The sequence below is a fragment of the Sapajus apella genome, unplaced genomic scaffold (genome assembly GCF_009761245.1).
Source record: "Sapajus apella isolate SASKATOON/1434 unplaced genomic scaffold, GSC_monkey_1.0 scaffold36, whole genome shotgun sequence".
NCBI classification, from domain to species: Eukaryota; Metazoa; Chordata; class Mammalia; order Primates; family Cebidae; genus Sapajus; species Sapajus apella.
In genome coordinates this window covers 23,469,622-23,493,694 of record NW_022436976.1, presented here as the reverse complement: position 1 = coordinate 23,493,694, position 24,073 = coordinate 23,469,622, and the positions used below count along the sequence as shown (strand labels likewise).

The 24,073-nt window shown below is 36.2% G+C and overlaps 1 protein-coding gene across 12 annotated transcripts in view; it reads right to left on the bottom strand.

Annotated features, from left to right (window-relative positions):
* The window catches only part of DOCK7 (dedicator of cytokinesis 7), a 231,082-nt gene that overhangs the window by 54,952 nt on the left and 152,057 nt on the right, over positions 1-24,073 (bottom strand). For 7 of the 12 annotated variants that reach the window (XM_032296788.1, XM_032296789.1, XM_032296794.1 and 4 more), the window contains 5 exons: positions 22,458-22,597; positions 16,252-16,421; positions 15,107-15,261; positions 1,541-1,723; positions 1,288-1,450 (listed from right to left, as the gene is read on the bottom strand). In XM_032296788.1, coding sequence (XP_032152679.1) covers positions 1,288-1,450; positions 1,541-1,723; positions 15,107-15,261; positions 16,252-16,421; positions 22,458-22,597 — 811 coding nt within the window. The remainder of the gene's footprint in view (positions 1-1,287; positions 1,451-1,540; positions 1,724-15,106; positions 15,262-16,251; positions 16,422-22,457; positions 22,598-24,073) is intronic. The other 5 variants (XM_032296790.1, XM_032296793.1, XM_032296796.1 and 2 more) reach the window with 1 other exon arrangement.

The window sequence follows — 24,073 nt, the reverse complement described above, 5'->3', positions numbered from 1 at the left end:
ATGATACTTAAATAGATTATCATTATGCTAATGGCCTGTCAGAAAAAAATTAAAAATCCATTCACACTTACATTTGCATTTTAAGTCAATAAACACATATTATGCTGTTGGCATGTACCATGTACACATATGACCAACCCATGACCCTGGCCTTAAAAAACTCTTAGCAACAATATTGTCTGTATGTCACTTTAGAATTTGCGAAACGTTTCTGCATACATGGTTACTATAAAAATGATACGATCAGTTAGTTACAGCAGCTTCTAAATTCTGGAAACAATCACAAATTTGTAAGGAAAAGGAAGGTAGGGAGATTAAGTGACTTGGCCAAGGTTATATGGCTAATGAGTAGCAGACCTGGGATTAGAAAACCAGTCTCAATCGCTACTAAACTGTTTTGTTTCACTGATATTTGAGTTTGATGGGCAATATTTTGCCTTATATACAGGGCATATTAATTCATTTTGCAAATGAAGAGTAAAAAGGGGCCAGCTGTGATGGCCCACACCTGTAATCCCAGCACCGTGAGAGACCAAGGTGGGAGGATTACATGCGCTCAGGAATTCGAGACTAACCTGGGCAACATAGTGAGACCCTGTTTCTAAAACAAACAAACAAACAAAAAATTAGTTGGGCATGGTGGCGCATACCCGTAGGCCCAGCTACTAGGATAGGTGTGTACTGGGGGGTGAGGGTGTGAGAATTGCTTAGGCGAGGGAGGTCAAGGCTACAGTAAGCCACGATCACACCACTGCACTCCAGCTTGGGTGACAAAGCAAGAATCTGTCTCACAAAAAAAACAAGTAAAAAGAGACGTTATACAGAATGAGCCCTAATGTAAATTGTAGAGTCTGCGTGATGATGTGTTAATGTAGGTTCACCAGTTACAACAAATGTGCCACTCTGATAAGGGACGTTAATAATGGGGGAGGCTACGCATGTGTAGGGATAAGGGACATATGGGAAATCTCTGTACTTTTCCTCAGTTTTGTTGTGAACTTAAAACTGCTCTACAAAAATGAAGTCTATTTAAAAAGGGAGGATGGGTGCTATTAATAATAACAAAAGGGGAACAGGCATAAACTGAGACTATCTAGAGAAAACTGGGAAGTTATGTTGACTCCTCTTAAATCAGAATGCTAACTTGTATTACCGTAGAGAAATGATTATTCAAGTTAATTCACAGTTACACTTAAAACAATCTTTAAAAAGCATAAGATTGACATTGAAGACTAGCAACAATGATCATTCCAATACAGAACTCAAGGAAATTGAAAAAATTCTCACCAGAAGGAGAAGCTATTGTGTACGTACCAAGCTGTCCTCGGCTTCGACGCACCATTTCTTGCCTAGCACCTATGCTCCCAAGAATAGCTTCTTCAAGCTTTGCTCTCATGTCTTTTGATTTCTTAAAGGTCAAGCTGTTCATTCTTTCAAACACTTTTTTCCCCTAAAATTTAAACATTAGAAGAGAAGAGGCATTGAAGACATTTTCTTCTATTTTTCCCACATTGTTTCCTTTCTTGTTCTTTGCACTTACTTTATACTCAAAGCAAGATACACAGAGATAAAGCAGATCTAATAGCCGGTTTAGCTGCAAGACCGAGAGATCTGTAAACCACTTCTGTAGAACTGTTTCATCTGCATTTTTGAGAACCCAAAGTAGACAAATCAAAAGGCTTCGACTTGATTCTGCTGAAAAGGTAGTGTGTTGCCTGCCACTCTGAAAATAAAGAGCAGTAGAATGAGACAGATTGATCAACGACCATTTCTTGTTTTTTGGCTATCAACTATTTTCTTCTAAAAACAATAAAACAAAAGTTGTTTAAAAATAATATATTTAAAAAGAACCATTTGATTTAGATAACACTTGATAAAACGATCATATACAACCTTAAGGTTAAGAGCCTGAAGTTTAATGAACCTTTCCTGCTAACAGAGGTTTGCTTTAGTTTCTTGCATGACTGCCAGCAAAGAATAAATAAATGTTAATAGAAAACGTAAAGAGAAAAACTAAAAGATTCTACCATTAAAAACTAAAGATATATATCATAGAATATCAGATACGATGAAAATAAAGGAAAAAAGCAACTGACTCACAGTAAATAAGAGTGAGCTAAGAATAGAAAGTAATGACAAAATAAGTATATCAGGCTTAGAAGACTATTGTTTCTAATCAATCACCACTGATACAAAGGGGAAAAGTCTTAGGCCATATAGAAGTAAAAAGCTACTTTTACTTACAGCATATAAAGTTGAAATGCTGTTTTCAATCATCAATCTATATTAGTATACAGTATGTAAAATAGAAATGAAAAGCTAAATAAAAATGTATTTACAGTACCATTTATTGGACACATACTCTGTTCCAGTCATCATACTAAGCACTTGACATACATTATTTGATTTAGTCCTCCAACAGCATTACCAAGCAGATTGTATCATCCCAATTTTACAGATAAGAATACAAATGACAATAATAATGACAAAAAATAAAATTTGAAATGTGCAAGAAACTATGCTAATCATATAACTCTCACAACAACTATAAACTATAATATTAAATATTATTATCTCTAGTACACAGGTAAGAAAACTGAAGGCTAGAGATTAATTTGCTTTAAATCACATGCTGTACTAAGAAAGGATAAGGCTGGGATTTTAGTCCAGGTTAACCACACTCCAAAGCCTTTACTCTTCACTATTAAACTATGCTCTAATATTCAGTTGACAAACATACTAACTAAAAATGAGGAAAAAGTAGAGGGGATGTTGAAAAGAAAGCTGAACATACACAACTGTTGAAGTCATGATCTCACCTACCTCACCAATATTCCTTCTATACTGGATGATGATTAGTGACCAAATGCTTTATGTATATTAACTCATTTATCCTTCACAATCACTCAAAGAAATAAGTATTATTACTCACTCCATCTTACGGAAAAAAGAAAAAAGTTGAGCAACCAGAAGTATTTTGTAATAAGTGGCAGGACAAGAATTTCAACACAGAAAGCACGGCTCCAGAGACACAAGCTCCAGTTCGTATCCACTTTGTTTACTGCCTCTCATGGATGCCCATGCATATAAGCGAATTCACCCACGTAAGCTTGGTTAACTACTTAGCTATACTGCTTCTGAGCTGGGCACAAAAGAACTTTGATCTAAATCCCTGAATCCAAAATCATTGTCATAAGGAAAATGCTCGTTTATTTTAAAAACAGACACTTTTTATAGCTGAATTTTTAGGTATGCATAAATACAAAGCACTGACTGAATTTTCAAGTACCTATTTTTTAGAAATACAATTTAAAAATTATTCTCAACTTGACAAGCAGGCACACACTGACATCTCTTATATTCCCCACAAAAACTGCCAATAACACAGTGGCACATTTTGGAAAAAGACAAACATGAAAAAGACTCAGTAATGTAGAGATGTCAGTTTTCCCTCAAATTGTTCTATAGGATCAATGCAATTCTAACCAAAATCCCAGTCGGGTTTTCCTGGAACTTTGACTAATGATTTTTAAAATTTAATGGGGGAAAAGCAGAAAGGCAAGAAGAGCCAAGGTATTCTTGAAGAAGAACAAGGTGGGATGTTGGGGGCAGGAAGATGAATGTGTTCTACCAGACATCTGCAGTTACTAAAAAACTAAAATCATTAAGAAAATTTGATTTTGGCATATGGATAGTCTAATGAAATAGAATAAAGAACACAATACATGTCCTATGCAAATTTGAAAATGTGATCTGTGACAAAGCTGACACTGCAGATCACTTCTGAAAGGATGGACTGTTTAATAAATGAATTGAGACAACTGATCTTCCTAGAGAAAAAAAAGGCAGATTCCTACCTTGTACCATTATGCAGAAAATAAATCTAGACAAAGAAAGAACTTTAAATGCAAAAGGCAAAAAGTTTAAAACTTTTAGGAGGAAACATAAGACAATATATTTATAATCTTGGGATTAACCTCATTAAATTATTTTCCCCAGTTTGTGTCCACCACCTGAATAGGCCCAGCCCTCAGAAGCCTTCATTCATGCCTTAGACACTAATCACCACACACATAGCTCTTTATATTCTCTCTTCTTACCTCATTTGCCATGTCTGTTCCATCTCCTAAAATTCTTCCACTATGACCTCTGAAACATGAGGTCAATCAACAAAACTGCCTTATGTCTATAAGAACATATAGCTTTTGTTCTTATACATCTATACATTGATAAGAACATAAGCTATATGTTCTTATATCCCAATGGTCTGAAGGCAGAGAGTAATCTTGAAGCTGTGGCTCTTGTGATATGTAGGGAGAGGTATGAATCTTGGCCTAGAAAATGTAGAACTCTGGAACCTCTTCCTGATTCCTGGTAATAGTGTTATGAAACAATTCTTTCTGTTTTCTAGAGGTCATCCCTTTTCAACCAGAAAATTAAGAACTAGTGACCTAGGGCATTTATTGTAGGTGATAAATTAACTTCTATATAAGAACATACAGCTAATGTTCTTACAGATGTATAATAACATATGTATCTTTGTCAGACTATACCACCTACTAACCTTAATCACTGCAGTCATATACTAATCCCCAGAAGACTGGCCCTTATATCTTGATGCTTTTAGCTCCTGACTCACTTTCAGTATTTTAAACACCACTTTTTGTCACAGTCTTTAGTGATTTCAATGCCTGTGTATTTGATTCTCCAAATAACCTGTTTTATTTTTTCCTTCCTTAATCAACTCTTCTAATTCTTGAGAATACTACTTACTACACATGCACTCTTGCAGTTAAACCTTATGTCTTTTATTACTATTATGGCATGTTCCCCTAAATCTCCATTTTAGGCATGTCCTGCCACACCAAATTAAAAAAAAAAGAAGAAGAAAGAAAAAACCTCCATTTTAATGATCCTTCTTCATAACCACCACTTCAACTTTCCATCACATTATTTCTTATACATCAACTCCAGCAACACACACAATATCAAGTGTTAGAAAGAACATGGAGCAACATATATTTCTGCATTGCTGGAGGGGATATATATTGCTAGAACCACGCTGGAAAACAATTTAGCCAAGTAAAACTGAACACGTGCATAACCTCTAACCCAAAAATGCCACCCTTAGGTATATATCTTAGTGAAATTCTTCTACAGAGTGAAACATTCAAAATACCTTTATCTGTAATAGCCCGAAACCACAAACAACCCAAACTTCCTTTGAGAAGAGAATGAATACATAATTATATTTTCTAATAGACTGCTACAGCATTACAGACTACAGCTACACATATCAACATAAATGACTCTTACAAACATACACAAAAAATCAAGTCATAGAAGTACTATGAAGTGCAGGTGAAAATCTGTGAAGCTAAACAAAATATTGTTTAGAAATATACACAAAACTGACTGGGCATGGTGGCTCTCACACCTGTAATCCCAGCACTTTGGGAGGCTGAGTCTGGTAGGTCCCTTGAGGCCAGGAGTTTGAGATCAGTCTGGCCAACATGGTGTAATCTGTCTCTACTAAAAATACAAAAAATTTAGCTGGGCACGGTGGAAGTTGCCAGTAATCCCAGCTACTCAGAAGGCTGAAGTGGGAGAATCACTGGAATCTGGGAGGTAGAGATTGCAGTGAGCCACTGCACTCCAGCCTAGGCAATAGAGCAAGATTCTTTCTCAAAAAATCAAACAAACGACCCAACAAGAAGTCAATAAATGAGAGGAAACAAAAAAAGCATAATCAAGACAATATAAAATGAAACACAAAATATTAAATACATCAAATGTCATTTAAAAAACGTAAATGGATTAGAAACTCTAGTGAAAGGGAAAGATTAACCAGATTTTTAAGACACAAGAAAAAAAATCTAACTATATGCTGTCTATAAAAGAAATATATAAGACATAATACAGAAATGTTGAAAGTAAAAGGATGAAAAAAGTCATGCTATATGCATACACACAGACAGCAAAGAAAACCTAACATAGTTACAACTAATTTTAAAAAGCATTATAGTTCATGTTGATGAAAGTGCAATCCACCAAAAATTATATAAGTGTTAAATGTTTCATAATCAGGCCTCAAAAGAAACAAATCTGACAGAATGACAAGGAGAAATCATAAAACTGCAAATTTAGTGGGATATTAGAATAAGCACAAGAAATTTAGTAAAGCCCAAAAAGATTTAAACAGTAAGAGTACTGACACAGAATGCTGTAACTAACAATGAAAGAATATTCATTCTTTTAGAATACTTGAGATATTTATAAAAACTGATCATATACTAGACCATAAAACTAGTTGCCACAAATATAATAAACTGATATCATACAGAGCTATGTTCTCTGATCATTCAATTAGGCCAAAATCAGAAACAAAAGAATATCTAGAAATTTTCATGATTGAAAATTTAAGACAAAAACAATTTCTTAAATAGCCCAAAGGCCTAAAAAGAAATCAGAATGAGCTTCAGTCATTCTGAAATGAATCTTGAAAATGCTTCCTATTGATCATGGTAAACTTGTTCCCCCAGCTAACAATTGAGAAGTCACAGACTACAGAAGGGAGGATGTAGAAGGCATTGTGACCCCAGAGGCATTGAGAAGGGATGACTAACTGGCTAAGAGAGAGAGAGAAGATAAAATCATTTGGGGAAGTTGTAAGAGATTGCAACTAAATTGAAGACATAAAATAGACGTTTGTGGTTGTTGTTGCCCAGCCTGGAGTGCAATGGCACAATCTGGACTTACTGCAACTTTGGCCTTCAGGGTTCTAGTGATTCTCCTGTTTCAGCCTCCCGAGTAGCTGGGATTCTGGGATTAGAGGCATGTGCCATCACACCCAACTCATTTTCTATTTTTAGTAGAGATGAGGTTTCTCTAAGTTGGTCAGGCTGGTCTTGAACTCCTGACCTCAGGTGATCCACCTGCTTTGGCCTCCCAAAGTGCTGTGATTATAGGTGTAAGCCTCTGCGCCCAGCCAAGATACACATTTTTTAAAAAAATGCCTGTATAGTCAAGACAATTCTAAGCAAAAAGAACAAAGCCAGAGACATCACACTACCTGACTTCAAACTATACTACAAGGCTACAGTAAACAAAAGAGCATGGTACTGTTACCAATGCAGATATATAGACCAATGAAATAGAAAAGAGGCCTGAGAAATAACGCCACACATCTACAACCATCTGATCTTGTACAAACCTAACAAAGACAAGCAATGGGGAAAGGATTCCCTATTTGGAAAATGGTGTTGGGAAAGCTGGCTAGCCACATGCAGAAAACTGATATTGGACCCCTTCCTTATACCTTATATAAAAATTAACTCAAGATGGATTAAAGACTTAAATGTAAGACCTAAAACCACCAAAACCCTAGAAGAAAACCTAGGCAATATCATTCAGGAGATAGGCATGGGCAAAGACTTCATGACTAAAACACCAAAAGCAATGGGGACAAAAGTCAAAATTGACAAATGGGATCTAATTAAACTAAAGAGCTTCTGCACAGCAAAAGAAACTATCATCAGTGTGAAGAGGCACCCTATAGAACAGGATAAAATTTTTGCAATCTATCCAACTGACAAGGGCTAATATCCAGAATCTACAAAGAACTTAAACAAATTTACAAGAAAAAAACCAAACAAGCCCATCAAAAAGTGGGTGAAGGATATGAACAGACACTTCTTAAATGAAGACATTTATGCAGCCAATAAACACATGAAAAAAGCTCATCATCACTGATAATTAGAGAAATGCAAATCAAAACCATAATGAGATATCATTGCACGCCAGTTAGAATGGAGATCATTGAAAAGTCAGGAAACAACAGATGCTGGAGAAGATGTGGAGAAATAGAAACACTTTTACACTGTTGATGGGAGTGTAAATTAGTTCAACCATTGTGGAAGACAGTCTGGCAATTCCTCTAGGATCTAGAACTAGAAATACCATTTGACCCAGCAATCCCATTACTGGATATATATTCAAAGGTTTATAAATCATTCTACTACAAAGACACATGAACATGTATGTTTATTGCAGTACTGTTCACAATAGCAAAGACTTGGAACCAACCTAATGCCCATCAATGACAGACTAGATAAAGAAAATGTGGCACATATACACCATGGAATACTATGCAGCTATAAAAAAGGATGAGTTCATGTCCTTTGTAGGGACATGGATGAAACTGGAAGCCATTTCTCAGCAAACTAACACAGAAACAGAAAACCAAACACCACATGTTCTCATTCATAAGTGGGAGTCACACAATGAGAACACATGGACACAGGGAGGGGAACATTGCACACCAGGGCCTGTTGGCGGGGGCGGGGTGGGGGGAGGCGGTTAGGGAACGAATAGCATTAGGAGAAATACTTAATGTAGATGATGGGTTGATGGGTGCAGCAAACCACCATAGCACATGTATACCTATGTAACAAACCTGCATGTTCTGCACATGTATCCAAGAACTTAAAGTATAATAAAAAAAAAAAAAGGGAAAGAAAAAAAATGCTACATATAAACAGCATTTAACAATCAAAGAAAAATGCAGAAGCTGAAAATACTCAAAAAAGAAAAGGTGAAAATTAGTGAGTTAAGCATCTATCTCAAGAAGTTGGAAAAAGAACATCAATGTAAACCCAAAGAAAGCAGAAGACAGTAAATAATAAACATTAAAAAGTGAGGGTCAACAGTGCCCTCATATTTGTTCTTTATAAGGACTAACAATATATTTCAACTGTCTGGTAAGACTGATTAAAATGAGAAAAGGTACAAAAATCTAGCCATAGAAAAAAGTTTACATCTACTACCAATGATATAGACATTTAAAAAATTATACAAGGTATTCTGAATAACTATATATAAAAAAATTTGAATATATTTCTACTAGAATAAAATTTTTAAAAGTCAGTATAAGAAGGCCAGGTGCAGTGGTTTGTACCTGTAATCCCAGCACTTTGGGAGGCTAAGGTAGGGGGAATCACCTGAGGTCAGGCGTTCAAGATCAGTCTGGCCAACATGGTGAAACCCTACCTCTACTAAAAATACAAAAATTAGCTGGCTGCAGTGGCAAGTGCCTGTAATTCCAGCTCCTCAGGAGGCTGAGGCAGGAGAATCACTTGAATCCAGGAGGCGGATATTGTAGTGAGCCAAGATTCTGCCACTGCACTCTAGCCTGGGTGATAAAACAAGACTCCATCTCAATCAATCAATCAATCAATCAATCAATAAATGTAAGAAGAAACAGAAAACTTCAATAGTCTCATAGACAATAAATTACAACAGTAGTTTTAAAACTTAACAAAGAAAATACTTCAAGAACAGATAGTTTCATAAGTTCTCCAAATATTCCAGAACTTAAGTACTTGCAGAGAGAGAATAAAAAAGAAAACTCCCTGTGTCATTTTAATTGGCTAGCCTAACCTTGATTCTAAAACCTGAAAAGAATAAGAAAGAAAAATTGTAGGCAATCTTATGACCATATATATACAAATCTGAACAAAGTATTAGCAAACAAAATCCATTAGTACACAGTTATGAAGAAGTTGAGTTTAATTCAGGATTTCAACTTTGGTTTAAGACTAGAAAATCAATTTAAGTCAACAACATTACAAGACCAAAAATCAAAATAAAACAGCCATCTCAATGAATGCAGAAAAAGCATTCAATAATAATTCAACTATTTATAATTTAAAAACAAAATACTTAGTAAATCAGTAACAGAGACTTCCACAATAAAGAAAGATATTTTTAAAAAACCCAAAACTTACAGAACATATATTTAAGAATAAAATGTTGAAAGTTTTACCTTTAAAGAAACGAACATCACCACTTCACATCACAGTATTTAACACTGTACTGGAGATACTAGCCAGTACAATAAATTATTTTTTTTTAATTGACAGGAAGAAACTAAATTGTTATTATCCACAAATTATATGATTGTGTGTAGGAAAAAAAGAATCTATAGATGTGTTACTAGTTTACCTATTCTTATGGAAATAAAAATCATTGTACAAAAATCAATTTTTTAATAATGAGTATTTTGTTTCTGTAAAAAAATTGATTCTATTTCTATATAAAACAACAGTTAAAAAACAAAATTTTTGGATAAGACACCATTTATAAGAACATTAAAAAATATCAAGGACCAATAATAAATCTACAAACAATATGCTAGTCTTCCTTGATGGAAACTAAAAAAGTTTATGTACTTAACGTAAATGATGAGGACACCTGTGTTCAAAAATGCAGAGATTCAACAGTGTAATCATAATTCAATACAATCTTAACTAAAATTCCAACAGGTTCATTGGTTTTCATTTATTTAGTTTAGTGGAACTTTACAAGCTGATTTTCAAATTTGTGTAGATATACGAAGGTCCAAAAAGTAGCCAAGAAAAATTTTTTTAATGTACAGCTTTCCCTACATGGCAGGCCATATAGAGGCAGTACTTCAGAGACATAGGGAAAATATTCTTTTAATAAATGGTGCTGAGATAATCTGGTATAATACGCAATATAAATAAACAAACAAACAAACAAACCTGGACTCCCAAATTATACTCTATGTAAAAAATCTATTTCAGGTAGATTTTTAAATTAAATATAAAAGGAAGAACAAAAAATTTTAGAATATAACACAGAATACTTTCAAAATTTTGAAATAGAAAAAAAATTCCTTAAATAAGATACAGAAAGTACTAACTGCAAGACTGATAAATTTAAGTATATTAAAATTAGGCATTCTAACCACCAAATTCATCATTAATGTGTGAAACAGCAAACCACAGAGAAGAAATATTTGAGCTACTTATAAATGACAACAGACTTGATCTAGAACATACAAAGTCCTAAAAATCATTAAACTAAAGCAAACAACCAAATGGAAAACAAGCAAAAAAAACTTCAAAAGAGAAAATCCAAATGGTCAACCACACATATGGAAAAGTGCACACCTCGTAAGTCTTTGGGGAAATAAAAGCGAAAATGAAATTCAACTATAAATAACCGAATTGGTAAAAATTTAAAAATCTGACAATTGTAAATATTGATGAATATGAGAAGGAATAAGAACTATCATATTGTAGGTATAAGTATAAATTAAGTAAGCCCTCTGGAAAATAGTTGGGCATTACCTGGTATAGATTAAGATATCCATAGTCTATGACCCAACAAATTCTACTTCTAGAAAATATCCTAAATAAAAGTACATGCAAGCATGCAGAACATATATAAAAGAAAGTCTGTAGGATTGCTATTTGCGATAATCAAGGATCAGAAACCATTCATGCATCTATCAAGAGAATGGGGAAATAAATTGATCTATAGACAGACAATGGAATAACATCCTGAAATAAAAATTAGTGAATTGCAGCTATATTTCATAACATGAATGAATACTAAAAACATAATATAAAACTAAACTACAGTATTTTGGGTGGGCGTAGTAGCTCACGCCTGTAATCCCAGCACCGGAAGGCCGAGGCGGTTGAATCACCTGAAGTCAGAAGTTTGAGACCAGCCTAGCCGACATGGTGAAACCCCACCTCTACTAAAAATACAAAACCTAGCCTGACTTCAAGGGATCTGTCCCCCTCAGCTTCCCAAAGTGCTGGTACTACAGGTGTGAGTCACCACACGCCACCTAGATGGTCAAACTCTAAACAAAATTATGTAATTATATCATTAATCTGGATAATAAGTAGTTTGCTGGGTGCCGTGGTTCAGAAAGAGCATGCTAAGTAATTTCGGGATGGCAGCCAATGTTCTCGTTTTTGTCCAGAGTGGTAATTACCAAGCTGTTTATTTTCTAAGGTTTTAAAACCTCATTCATTTATGTTGTATGTACTTTGTCATATGTAGTATACTTCACAAAAGTTTTAATAAAAAAAAGGTCAACAAAATTGAGAACAATGGTCATTCTAAGGGGAGGGAGAGATCAAATTGAGGAAGGCACATTGTTAGCTTCAAAGGTTACTAGGCTGTGATGTCTGATTTCTTTTTCAAGACAGAGTCTGGCTCTGTCACCCAGGATGGAGTGCAGTTGCTCGATCTTGGCTCACTGCAACCTCTGCCTCCCAGGTTCAAGTGATTCTTCTGCCTCAGCCTCCAGAGTAGCTGGGATTACAGGCGTGAGCCACCACACCCAGCTGATGTCTGATTTCTTAAACTGACCAGCGGATATGCTTCTGCTCATTTTATTCCTATATTTTATAGGTGTACTTTATTATTTTATATGTAGAATGTCATCAAAAGTACAATTGATAAAAAAATTTCATACACTGAAATTAAAAACTTTCACACTTCAAATGACACCATCAAGAAAGTAAAAAGATAATCCATAGGAAGGGAGAAAGTATTTGTAAATCAGATAGCTGATTATTTTACAAATCCAGAATACATAAAGAACTCTTTCAATTCAATAACAAGATTAATGACGCTATCTTTTTTTTTTTCTTTGGGGATTTTAAGGAACGGAGAGTTTAATAGGCAAGAAAGAAGGGAAAAGAAAGAAGCAGCTCCCCTGTACAGAGACAGAGGGAGGGGGGGCTCCAAAGCTGAGACAGGAGACTCCAAGTGTGGAGGATAACAGCCAGTTTTCTGAGTAGACTCGGGGAGGTGGTGTCTGATTTGCATAGGGCTCAGGGGATTGGTTTGACCAGGCATGTTATTCATGTAGCACGTGAAAAAACTGGCTCTCCCACCTTAGCCTTTTAATATGCAAATACAGGTCACCATGTTTTATACATGTAGGGATATGTGGGGGCAGCCATGTTGACAGGCACATGTGGGGCATGTCCATGGGTGGTTCAGTTTGCCCCACCACTTGGAGTCTGATGGTTTCACACCAACAAAGGCTGTACCTTGGATTTTCCTGGCCCATGCACCAAAATGATACAGCTCTGATGAGTGGAGGAACACCAGGGCTCTTGTCTCATGCAAACTGGATAAAACAACATGGACACACATGGAGTGGTTTTAAAAAGTGAAGAGTTTAATAGGCAAAAAAGAAGGGAGAAGAAAGAAAGAAGCTCCCCTGTACAGAGACAGTGGGAAGGGGGCTCCAAAGCCAAGAGAGGAGACCCTGACACGATCTTAAAACTTTTTCTTCTTTTGGCAAACTTTTTTTTTTCTTTTCTTTTTTTTTTTTTTTTTTTTTGAGACGGAGTTTCACTCATGTTACCCAGGCTGGAGTGCAATGGCGCGATCTCGGCTCACCGCAACCTCCGCCTCCTGGGTTCAGGCAATTCTCCTGCCTCAGCCTCCTGAGTCACTGGGATTACAGGCACGCACCACCATGCCCAGCTAATTTTTTTTTTTGTATTTTTAGTAGAGACGGGGTTTCACCATGTTGACCAGGATGGTCTCGATCTCTTGACCTCGTGATCCACCCGCCTCAGCCTCCCAAAGTGCTGGGATTACAGGCTTGAGCCACCGCGCCCGGCAAACTTTTTTTTTTCTTTTTGAGACAGGGTCTTGCTCCCTTGTGCAGGCTGGAGTGCGGTGGCGCAATCTCAGCTCACTGCAACCTCTACCTCCCAGGTTCAAACAATTCTCCCACCTTGGCCTCACAGGTAGCTGGGACTACAGTAGGCACATGTCACCATGCCTAGCTAATTTTTGTGGTTTTGGGTAGAAACAGCGTTTGTCATGTCCACCAGGCTGTCTCAAACTCCTGAGCTCAAGCAATCCTCCCATCTCAGCCTCCCATATTTTTGGGATTACAGGTGTGGGCCAATCACCCGGCCAATGGCAAAAGATTTGAGTAGACTTTTCTCCAAAGAAGATATACAAAAAGATGTGCCAATAAGCACACCAAAAGATGTTCCATATCTAGGTTGTTAGGGAAATGCAAATCACTAAATGTGTCCTAATCAAAAAGATAATAATAACAAACGTTGATGAGGATTTGGAGAACAGGAATTCTTATTCACTGCTGATGAGAATGAAAAATAGTACAGCCACATTGGGGGAAAAAAAAGGGTTTAGAAGCCTCTAATCATGTTAAACATAGAGGTACCATATGATCCAGCAAATCCACTCTTAGGTATCTACCTAAGAGAGATGAAAACGTATGCAGACACAAAGACTTGTACATAAATGTTCATAGCAGCATTATTCCTAACAGCCCCAAAGTGGAAATGATGTAGCTGTTCATTAACTGACAAATGGATAACAAACTTTGGTATATCAATACAATGGAATACTATTTGGCAATAAAAAAGGAAAGAAGTATTGACACATACACGGTATGAATGAACCTCAAAAATGTATGCTTAGTCAAAGAATCCAGACACAAAAGATCATGTAGTAAATAATTCCATTTATATAAAGTGTCCATAATAGGCAAATCTCTACAGATAGAAGTAGGTTAGTTGCTCCCTAGTGCTGGGTAGGAGTGACTACTAATAGGTATAAGGAATTTTTTCAGGGTGTTGGAAATGTTCTAAAATTAGCTGTGGTGATACTTGCACAACTCCGTAAATATACTAAAAACCATTAAGGTATACACTTATATAAATTTTTTGATATGTAAAAATAAATAAAGCTATAAAATTGTCAAGTAGGGCAGCTTCCTTAAATAATACTGGATTTTTCTAGAAAAAAATAGTCATTTAAAACTTTTAGAACTTGATCTTGCTCTATTGGCAATTTAGTTCCTTCCTGCCCCAATTCTTCCGCCTTTAAGAGAGGGAAAGTTCAGAGACATAGTAAATATCAGTGTTTTAAAAACATTAAAAAGTATAAATCTTCACAGATTAAAAAAATCCTCAAATGACTGAGAATCTTTCTTAGGGCAGATAAAGAATAAAACAGATTTTAAAAATAAGGAAATAAACTATGTAAAATGAGGCAATTTTCAAAACTCTGAATGACAGAATACAGGACTTTCTCCCATAAACCTTGAGGTAATTGTTTTAAAAACTAGAAGAAGATAGTTAATTATCTGGGAATTTTAATGTTTTCATAAATAAAACTCTGAGATCTTTTGCATCAGCTGAGATAATCATCTCAGATATTTAAGGGTATACCCTTGTAAATATTTGTCTTTCTAGAAAAAAAAATTCTGTAGGAGGATTGTTTTTACCGTTGATGTGAGGAGGAAACTGCCAGGCCTTGTTAGTTGAGGGACTGATGTCCCTGCGATTGCCATGGCAACAGTCTGGCTTATCATACTTCCGCTCTCACTTTCACAGTCATCAGGGGCTATACAAATGGGTCTTCCTCGTTGATTGTGAGTTTCTAATGAAAAATAATCCAAAAAAATAAATAAAATTGTTTAGCAGAACTAACACTTAGTGAGCATGCAATTCCTTTTCCTATTCTCTACTATTCTTTAAAAGAATAACCTGTTAACATGTAATAGTTATTAGATTTACTTCCTTTAGATAATATTTTAAATATCTTTAATATTGACTCACTGCTATGGTAATAATTTATAGTTTAAAGAGAACATTAACTTGCTAGTCAAAGAAGATATAAGAATACAAACATTTCTGCCTTCAGGTAAGAAAATTCATTTTAGTGATCAAAATACTAGAAAGACTGCTCAATTATCAGTCTCTTAAAGGCAAATAGTTGGCTGTCTTTGTAACACCAGCACCTATCAAAGTTCTTAAGACACATTAGATACTCAGGAAATGTTTCTGTTTTACTAAACTGGAAGCACTTTATTGGGCTAATTACTAGTTTAAATTCCCTCATTTGCCCTAAAGAAAATATTGTTGCAAACTAAATTCTATAATTCTACAAATTCTAAATATGGAAAGCATGAGCAATAAAACTTTGTAGTAGACATTTTTAAGAATTAATACCACTTCAACTTATTAATCTGGTGTTAGCAATAAACATAATTCTTGATATTCAAGTGAATATTCATTTCAATTATATAGATGAATAAAGCCAAAAACTGAGGTGGTAAACATCTGTCAAGTTTTCTTGTAGTTTTTCAGATATATACTGCATGTTCACATAAACATTTCCTAAAATGTAGGTATAAAATTGCCATAAAACTATTATTTTAAAATTCATCATAAGAACTACTTAGAGCAATCTTATACTGAATTCTCTCACACAAAGGATTTTTTGCAACATAGTTAAATATTTATAGTTTACTTTTATCAGTGCACAATACTTGTTTTCCTAAAATAAGATCTTCAACCTTGAGATATTTTCTAAAACTTTTAAACACTGAGATTTGCCTTTAAAATTTGTCTTAATTCCACTAGGTACCTGTAAAATCATACAGCTGAGGTACAGTTTCCATGATAATACCAATCAGAGGTAGATATAACATGGCCACTCGAGCCTTTATCTGGGGGTCAGAGTACCGCGGGTCTGAGTCGTGACTGGAAAGTAAATTGTGTACCATATTGATGACTTTCTTATGCAATCCAAACAGTCTATTTAAAAAGAAGAAGAAGAAAAAGAAAGCAGTCAGGCCACAGAGATTAGCTAATATTTTAAAAACAAACAGGAAGTCATGGTCCTGAATAGATGTTGTTCAATTTCTTACCTTTGTCATATATTTGCATGCATTCCATTCCTATAAAACGTTTTTCATTTTAAAACAAATTACATGTATAAAAATGTAAAAAATGTGTAAAATAAGAATTGAAGAAAAGGAAACGCTATACGAATTCACTTAGAAGTAAATCTGAATATTTTTATATTAACTCTTTATTAGTGTATTTGATTTAAAGAACGTAAGACCACTTATAGTTACATTTTGAAGCTAAACATGGTAAATTTTAAAATGCTATATATGTTATTTCACCAAATCAGATCTTTTCACATTTACCAAAAAAAAATTATTCCCTTTTTCTGAAAGAAAAATCCCCCACCTAATGGATTATGTAGCCCACAGGCTGAAGTTGCCTTTGAAATCTTTATTTAAACTGTACTTCTTTGCTAATATACCTCATTTGGGCCCTTACAACTTTTTTAGACTCCCAAATCCCCCCAGTTTCAAGTGGGCTAATACATTAACAAGGGTCACTTTCACATTTTCGTCTCTTCTTAAACCTTAACTATGGAAACCATTCTAGTTTAAAATTCATCTACTCCAACTTCAACTGGCCCTTAATGCTGCATCCAACAGCAGTTTCAGATCTCACTTTCACTCCTTAAGCCTCTTTCTATCAATCACAACAGGAGACCTTACTTCCAACTTCTCTTAGGAAAGAAGAGCCATTCTGAGTTTGCTCTGGCCAGGTCTTTTAACACAACTCCATCTTTATAGCTAACAAATAATCTATCCTTTTTGTCTCAGAAAAAGTGTACCATCTCACAGAAAATAATTTCTCCATATGTTCAATGAACCCCATCTTTTTTCAACAGCTTCAATGTCTCTCCTCATCTAGCTCTTCCCTTCTTTCTTCAAATGTGCCTTTCCTATCTTGAAAATACATTATCACTTTCAAAGTTGAGATTAGAAAACAGGTAGTCTTCCTCCAGATCCCTTGATTGTATCTGCCATTTTACAAAGCTGTATGTGAAATCTAGATGGGGATTCTTTCTTCTCTCTTTGAGCTCTTTATTCAGAAAATATACTTTTTATAGAGGCTTTAAAATACATGAGAGCAAACAGCTGAGAGAGATGGCCGCACACTCTCAGACTACAACATTCAGAAAGAGTCTGCCTGCACTTGGTGCTCTGCCTGCGAGGTGGCACCGCTGAGCCTTGCCTGCACCAGCTCACCCAGAAACACAACTGTGGCAAGATGATATGCCTCAAAAGTTATGCTCACCTGCATAACCTCTGTGCTGTACCTGCCACAAGAAGTACAGCCACACCCAACATGCTGTACCCCCTAAAGAAGGTCAAATAAGGCACCTCCCCTGGCTCCTCCTTCTCCCACTGGGTGGCCTCCTGCCCAAACCCCATGGCTCTGGGGCCTCAATAATGTTTCTCATTTATTGACTCGTGGGTAGCGGGAGGGGCGGTGGGCAGAAAGTGTACATTTAAACACTGTCAAGAACCACATCTAGTGAACCTATCTGAGATCTCACTCTCCAGCTCTATTTGACACTTTGTCATCTTATATCTTCTCTTCTCAGAATTTTTTCCAGTAGTTCCCACCCTTCCCCAGACTCCCCATCATTATTCTCAAGGCTCAGATTCTGGTCAGCTGCTTTTCACATTCTCTTCTTTGACTTCCTGTATCGCTACTAATGATTGCCAAAGGTATTCCTTATCTCTCAGCAGCTACCATACTCATACTTCAATCTATGTAAACTCTATCTTCATAAAGCTTTGCATATGTTTACATTGCTCGATCCCATTCAGTTATTAAATATATATTAATGCAAGATTTATAATATCCTATTCTAGATGTTGGAGATAAGACAGTGCCTCTGCTTTTAAGGAGCTCATTTTAGCAAGAGAGAAACACAGACACAAAAATAATAATTCTTCAATACTTCAAAGAATTCTTCAATTCTTTATAAATGCTTTAATAAAGGAATATACATCCTCTCATCTTCTAAAGAACTATGCACGACAAAACTAACATTAATCTACTTTACTGTTTTGCAGTCTTTCTAATTATAATGAAAGTTTCTAAAGAGCAAATCTTTGGTTAATTATAGAACATATGATTGCCACTTAAGGAATTATTCTTGATTATGTAGCAAGCATGTGGATTAAAAGACAAACATTCCTCTCAAGGATCTCTCTAAGACAATGCTGCATATAGTTTATATACCTCTCAAGACAGTAAAATTTAAAGATGAGGTGAGTTTCTTACAATCATTCATTCATCAAATTAATATACATTTCAAAGTGTCCACTTGTGCCAGACACAATACTAAGGCACTGAGAATATAGCACTAAACAAGAAAGACAAGATGCCTGTTCTTATGCTCTCACATGCTCACATTCTACTGTGAGAAGACAGATAATAAGCAAATTTCAGATAAGTGCCTTGTAGAAACTAATACAGGGTTATATGATTGTGACATGGGCAACACAGCTGTTTATTTATTTATTTATTTGACAGAGTCTTGCTCTGTCACCCAGGCTGTGGCGTGATGTTAGCTCACGGCAACCTCCACCTCCTAGGTTCAAGCAATCCTCTTGCCTCAGCCTCCTGTGTGGCTGGGATTACAGGAGTGCACTACTTCACCCAGGTAATTTTTGTATTTTTAATAGAGATGGGATTTCACCATTTTGGCCAGGATGGTCTCGAACTCCTGACCTCAACTGATCTGCCCACCTCAGCCTCCCAAAGTGCTGGGATTACAGGCATGAGCCACCATGCCCAGCCTGTGTGTGTGTGTGTGTATTTTTTTTTTTTTTAACTTAATTTTCTTGAGACAGAGTCTTGCTCTGGCACCCAGGCTGGAATACAGTGGTGTGATCATTGCAGTCTCAACCTCTTGGACTTAAGCAACACTTCCACCTCAGCCTCCTGAGTAGCTGGGACTATAGGCATTCACCATTAGGTCTGGCTAATTAAAAAAAAAATTTAGTAGAAACAGGGTCTCACTGTGTTGCCCAGGCAGGTCTTGAACTCCTGGACTCAAGCAATCCTCCTGCCTCAGCCTCACAAAGTGCTGGGACTGCAGGCATGAGCCCCTGTGCCTGGCCAACATGGCTATAATTTAGGTTGGGTGGTCAATGAAAGTCTCACTGAGAAGATGCTCTTTGAACAGATACCTGAAGAACCACAAGCAAGAAATGACTATGTGAACATCTGAGGGCTGTTCCATATTGCTTCAAGAAGAGAAAAATCTAAGTGCAAAGTCCTGAAGATGGGAAGAGCTTGGTGCATTAGAGAAAAAGAAAGTAGGCCAGCATGGCTAGATCTTAGTATGTGAGGAGGAACAGAGTGGCAGGAGTAGATAAGAGCCACATATATAGGGCCTTAAGTACCTATAAATGGCAGCTATATGCAAGACTATCTTGTAGTCAGTCATGAGAGGCTCCAGCCTTAGGATAAAGCTGACACTTCCAGCAGAGGTAAGAAATGTAAAGAACTAGAAGCATGATGATATCACTGAACCGATATTACTGTGCTAAAAATTCTATCTTTCGGGAGTTTGTCTGCTCAGAGCCCTCCTCCCTCTGTATGAGGGAGCAATTTTCTTCTTTCTTTCCTCTTTCTTGGCCATTAGACTTTCTGCTCCTTAAAACCAAAAAAAAAAAAAAAATAATAATAAAAATCCTATCTTTCTTCCAATTCTGAAATAGATTTCCTTCCTTTCATAAAGCCAGCTGGAAGAATAATTTTATTTATTGTAACCAAAAACACCTTCATATACCAAGTAAAAATATTGAAAATATAGATTCAAATGAGTGAGCAATACCAGTTATTTTAAAAAGCTAGTATGTTCAGATTAGTTGTTTTCAGAGTGTTTTCCCCCCAAACAACAGGTCCCTTTATTTATTTTTTTAGTGACATCACACTCATTTGTCAAATGGCAAAATACGAAAGTAGCAGCAAGCAGGGGTAGAAGGCCCAGAGTTTCACCCACTTAGTTTGCCCTCTATACTCGAAAGTCTGCACACACTGCCCATGCCAATCTACATGGAAACCCGTATTAAGCCCCTCTTCAGGACCCTACAGTTCTGCAGAACACAGGGTAAAAAAACTACTTTTTAAAAATAGATTCCAAACTTAGGAAGTTGCCATAATAAAAAACATATGCCTTTCACTTGCAGATCTGGCCTTTCACAATTTATTCAGTATTAACTATGCTCCTGACATACTGTTAAGGACTTGACATACCTCCTCTTTTATTCATTCAATAAATTTATCAGAAGACCCTTATAAAAACCTGTTTAAAGTATCTCTTTTTGTTCTCTGGAGTTCTTGCATGAGGCTAAACTGCATTATAAACTTGTATTACTACTACTATGAGAAAAAAAAAATTTAAGCCATTATAACCCAAATGAGTTATGGTCATACTATTAAGATGGGCTTACCCCATAGGATGCTGGACCACAACACATCAAGCTATTTCTTTTTTCTTGGGACAAAGTCTTGCTCCATCGCCCAAGCTGGAGTGCAGTGGCGCAATCTTGGCTCAAATGCAAACTCCAACTCCCGGGTTCAAGCAATTCTCATGCCTCAGCCTCCCGAGTAGCTGGGATTACAGGCAAATACCACCATGCCTGGCTAATTTTTGTTATTTTTAGTAAAGATAGGGTTTTGCCTTGTTGGCCAGGGTGGTCTCGAACTCCTGACCTCAAGTGATCAGCCCGCCTTGGCCTCCCAACGTGCTGGGATTAAAGGTGTGAGCCACTGCGCCCAGCCACATCAAGCTATTTCTAGAAATTCAAATCATCAGGCCAGGCGCAGTGGCTCACACCTATAATCCCAGCATGTTGGGAGGCCAAAGCGGGCTGATCGCTTGAGGCCAGGAGTTGGGAAACCAGCCTGGCCAACATGGCAAAACTCTGTCTCTACTAAAATTACAAAAATTAGCTGGTGTGGTGGCACACAGCTGTAGTCCCAACTACTCAGGAGGCTGAGGCAGGAGAACTGCTTGAGCCTGGGAGGCAGAGGTTGCAGTGAGCTGAGATCATGCCCTGTGTTCCAGCCTGGGTGAGGGTGTCAGAGTGAGGCCTTGTCTCAAAAAAAAACCAAAAAAAATCACATCACCAGACAATATACTTTTCTAACTACATCAATTTCCAAACATCCTTTAAAAATGTATACAACTTTGGAAGTTTTTAAAACCAGCAGTATTTGTTTATAAGACAATTTTTGAAATAAAATCCTACACAGTATGATGGCAAATTATTAATTTTTGGCTGGGCGCACTGGCTCACACCTGTAATCTCAGCATTTTGGGAGGCTGAGGTGGGTGGATCACCTAAGGTTAGGAATTTGAGACCAGCCAGGACAACATGGTGAAACCCTCTCTCTCCTACAAAAAGAAAAAAATTAGCTGGGTGTGGTGATGTGTGCCTGTAGTCCCAGCTACTCGGGAGACTGAGGCAGGAGAATTGCTTAAACCTGGGAGGCAGAAGTTGCAATGAGCCAAGATTGTGCCACTGCACTCTGGTCTGGGTGACAGAGCAATACTTTGTCTCAAACAAACAAAACAAAACCAAGACAAATTTTCCTGACAAGGAATCAAATTAAAGACCACTTTCCTCACCTGAAAAGCACTTACTTTATACCAACAAATCTATCTTCTAGTATGCTCAATTTATTTTATATTCTATTAAGAAGAAAAAGAATGCTACTAAATGAATCATGATAGGCCATTAAGACAAATCCCAAATTCAGAGGTGGCAAAATATGAGAAAAAGTCTTTCATAAAACTGATTAACTAGAGAAATAACTAAGTGAGAAACAGTGAAGAGAGAAGTAGAAAAAGAGTATGAAAGATTATTTTTCTAATCCTTAGGAAATGTGAGTAGAATACTTCTGTCCACTGTTCAAAATCAAACTCATATTCTATACGGCAAAAACTGGTCTACTCACCCTTCAGCATCAGGGTCTAAAATGACAGCCAGCTCTGTTAACACAAGTCCTGCCAAATAATGCTGTTGGCGGAAAGGCACCGACAATTCAAACATATTTGCAATCTTCTGGTCTTGTACATTCGTAGAAAATCCAGAACTCTGTTGGAGAGTGAGGCAGAACAAGACTATAGTTAACCACTGTTTTGTATTGGTGGTTAACTATTCTTATATAACCACTGTTTTGTATTAGTGGTTAACTATTTCTTATATTGCTTTGTCTGTAGGATGTTTTGTTGCACTGCAAACAAAACATCCTACAGACAGAGCAATATAAGAAATGAAATATTTTTTCCTAGGGAAGTTCATTTTATATTTACTAACACTGAAGAAAGCAACTGCTCAGACTTTTGGGACAGGAAACTATGATGAGATTATTAATTAGTTTATTACAGAAATTAATCATTGAAAATTTAATTATTTTCCATTTCTTTTTTCACATATAATTTCCTATATATTTTCCCATTCATTCTCTTAGTCACTTGATGTTTCAATATCACACTCTGATGGAAAAAAGAGGCAACTAAATCCAAATAACATAGTATGCACTCACCTCAAAGTACAAGAGAAATTTTCATAGTTACGGCAATTGATTTCCAGAGAAATTCTAAACACCAGTACAGTTGTTTTTCACAGAATATACTATCTCTGGAAAATTACCATCATTTTGTTGTCAACTCAGTTTTTTTTAATGTTTTAATCATGCAAAATATTATAGCATTCTCCAAGATACAGTCCATATTCAGGACTCACGTGGGGTTTCTTAGAGCAACAACAGATTTCACATTTCCCTATGGTGAAATCATCTCCTAATAAAAATTTAAAACCCTTCTTAGCCTTTCAAAAAAAGAGTGACGTCTCTGTTATCTAGTAGAATGTAAAAATTATGTAGCTAGCTGAGAAAGTAGGCACTAAGATAACAGAAGAACTTCTATGAGCATTTCCTGGCTGAATGAGATGTTCAGTAAGGAGTCAGATACAAACAAATATGTTTCCTTAAGGGTTTTAGCAATCATATTTATGCTTAATCTGTTTTTGTGTAGCTACATTTTTGGCAGAGGATTAAGAAAGAAAGAAAAAGGCCAGCCTCATCCACTACACTGAGGGCGTGCTAGCCAGATTGAACAGTTTGTGGAAAAATAGGATCCAGAAGATTTTTTACAAAGATAAAATGAAAAGTTGTGGGTACTCTTTGATGTTTTCTAATCTTTCTAACTGAAATTTAACTTTTGTTTTTTAAATCAGGCATATGAGATATCGCCTACGGAATCCTATTCAGGAATTAAATATACTGAAAACAAAATGAAGAAGTACTAATATTAACTTTCACTTTAGAAATTAAGAACTTAAAGAAAGTAGCCTCCTTGCCTCAGGAATAATAAAGTAGAAAGAGTGTTTCACTGGACAAAGGAAGCAGAGGCTTCTCTGATACTAAAAACCACAAAATCTCTTAATCTCAACTTATAAAAGACATATATATTAACTGTTACAATAACACTTTTTCATCTGTAGAGAACCTACTAGCTATTGAAGTCAAGTGCCAACCACTAAAACACCTATCAATTTTCATCTAGTCTC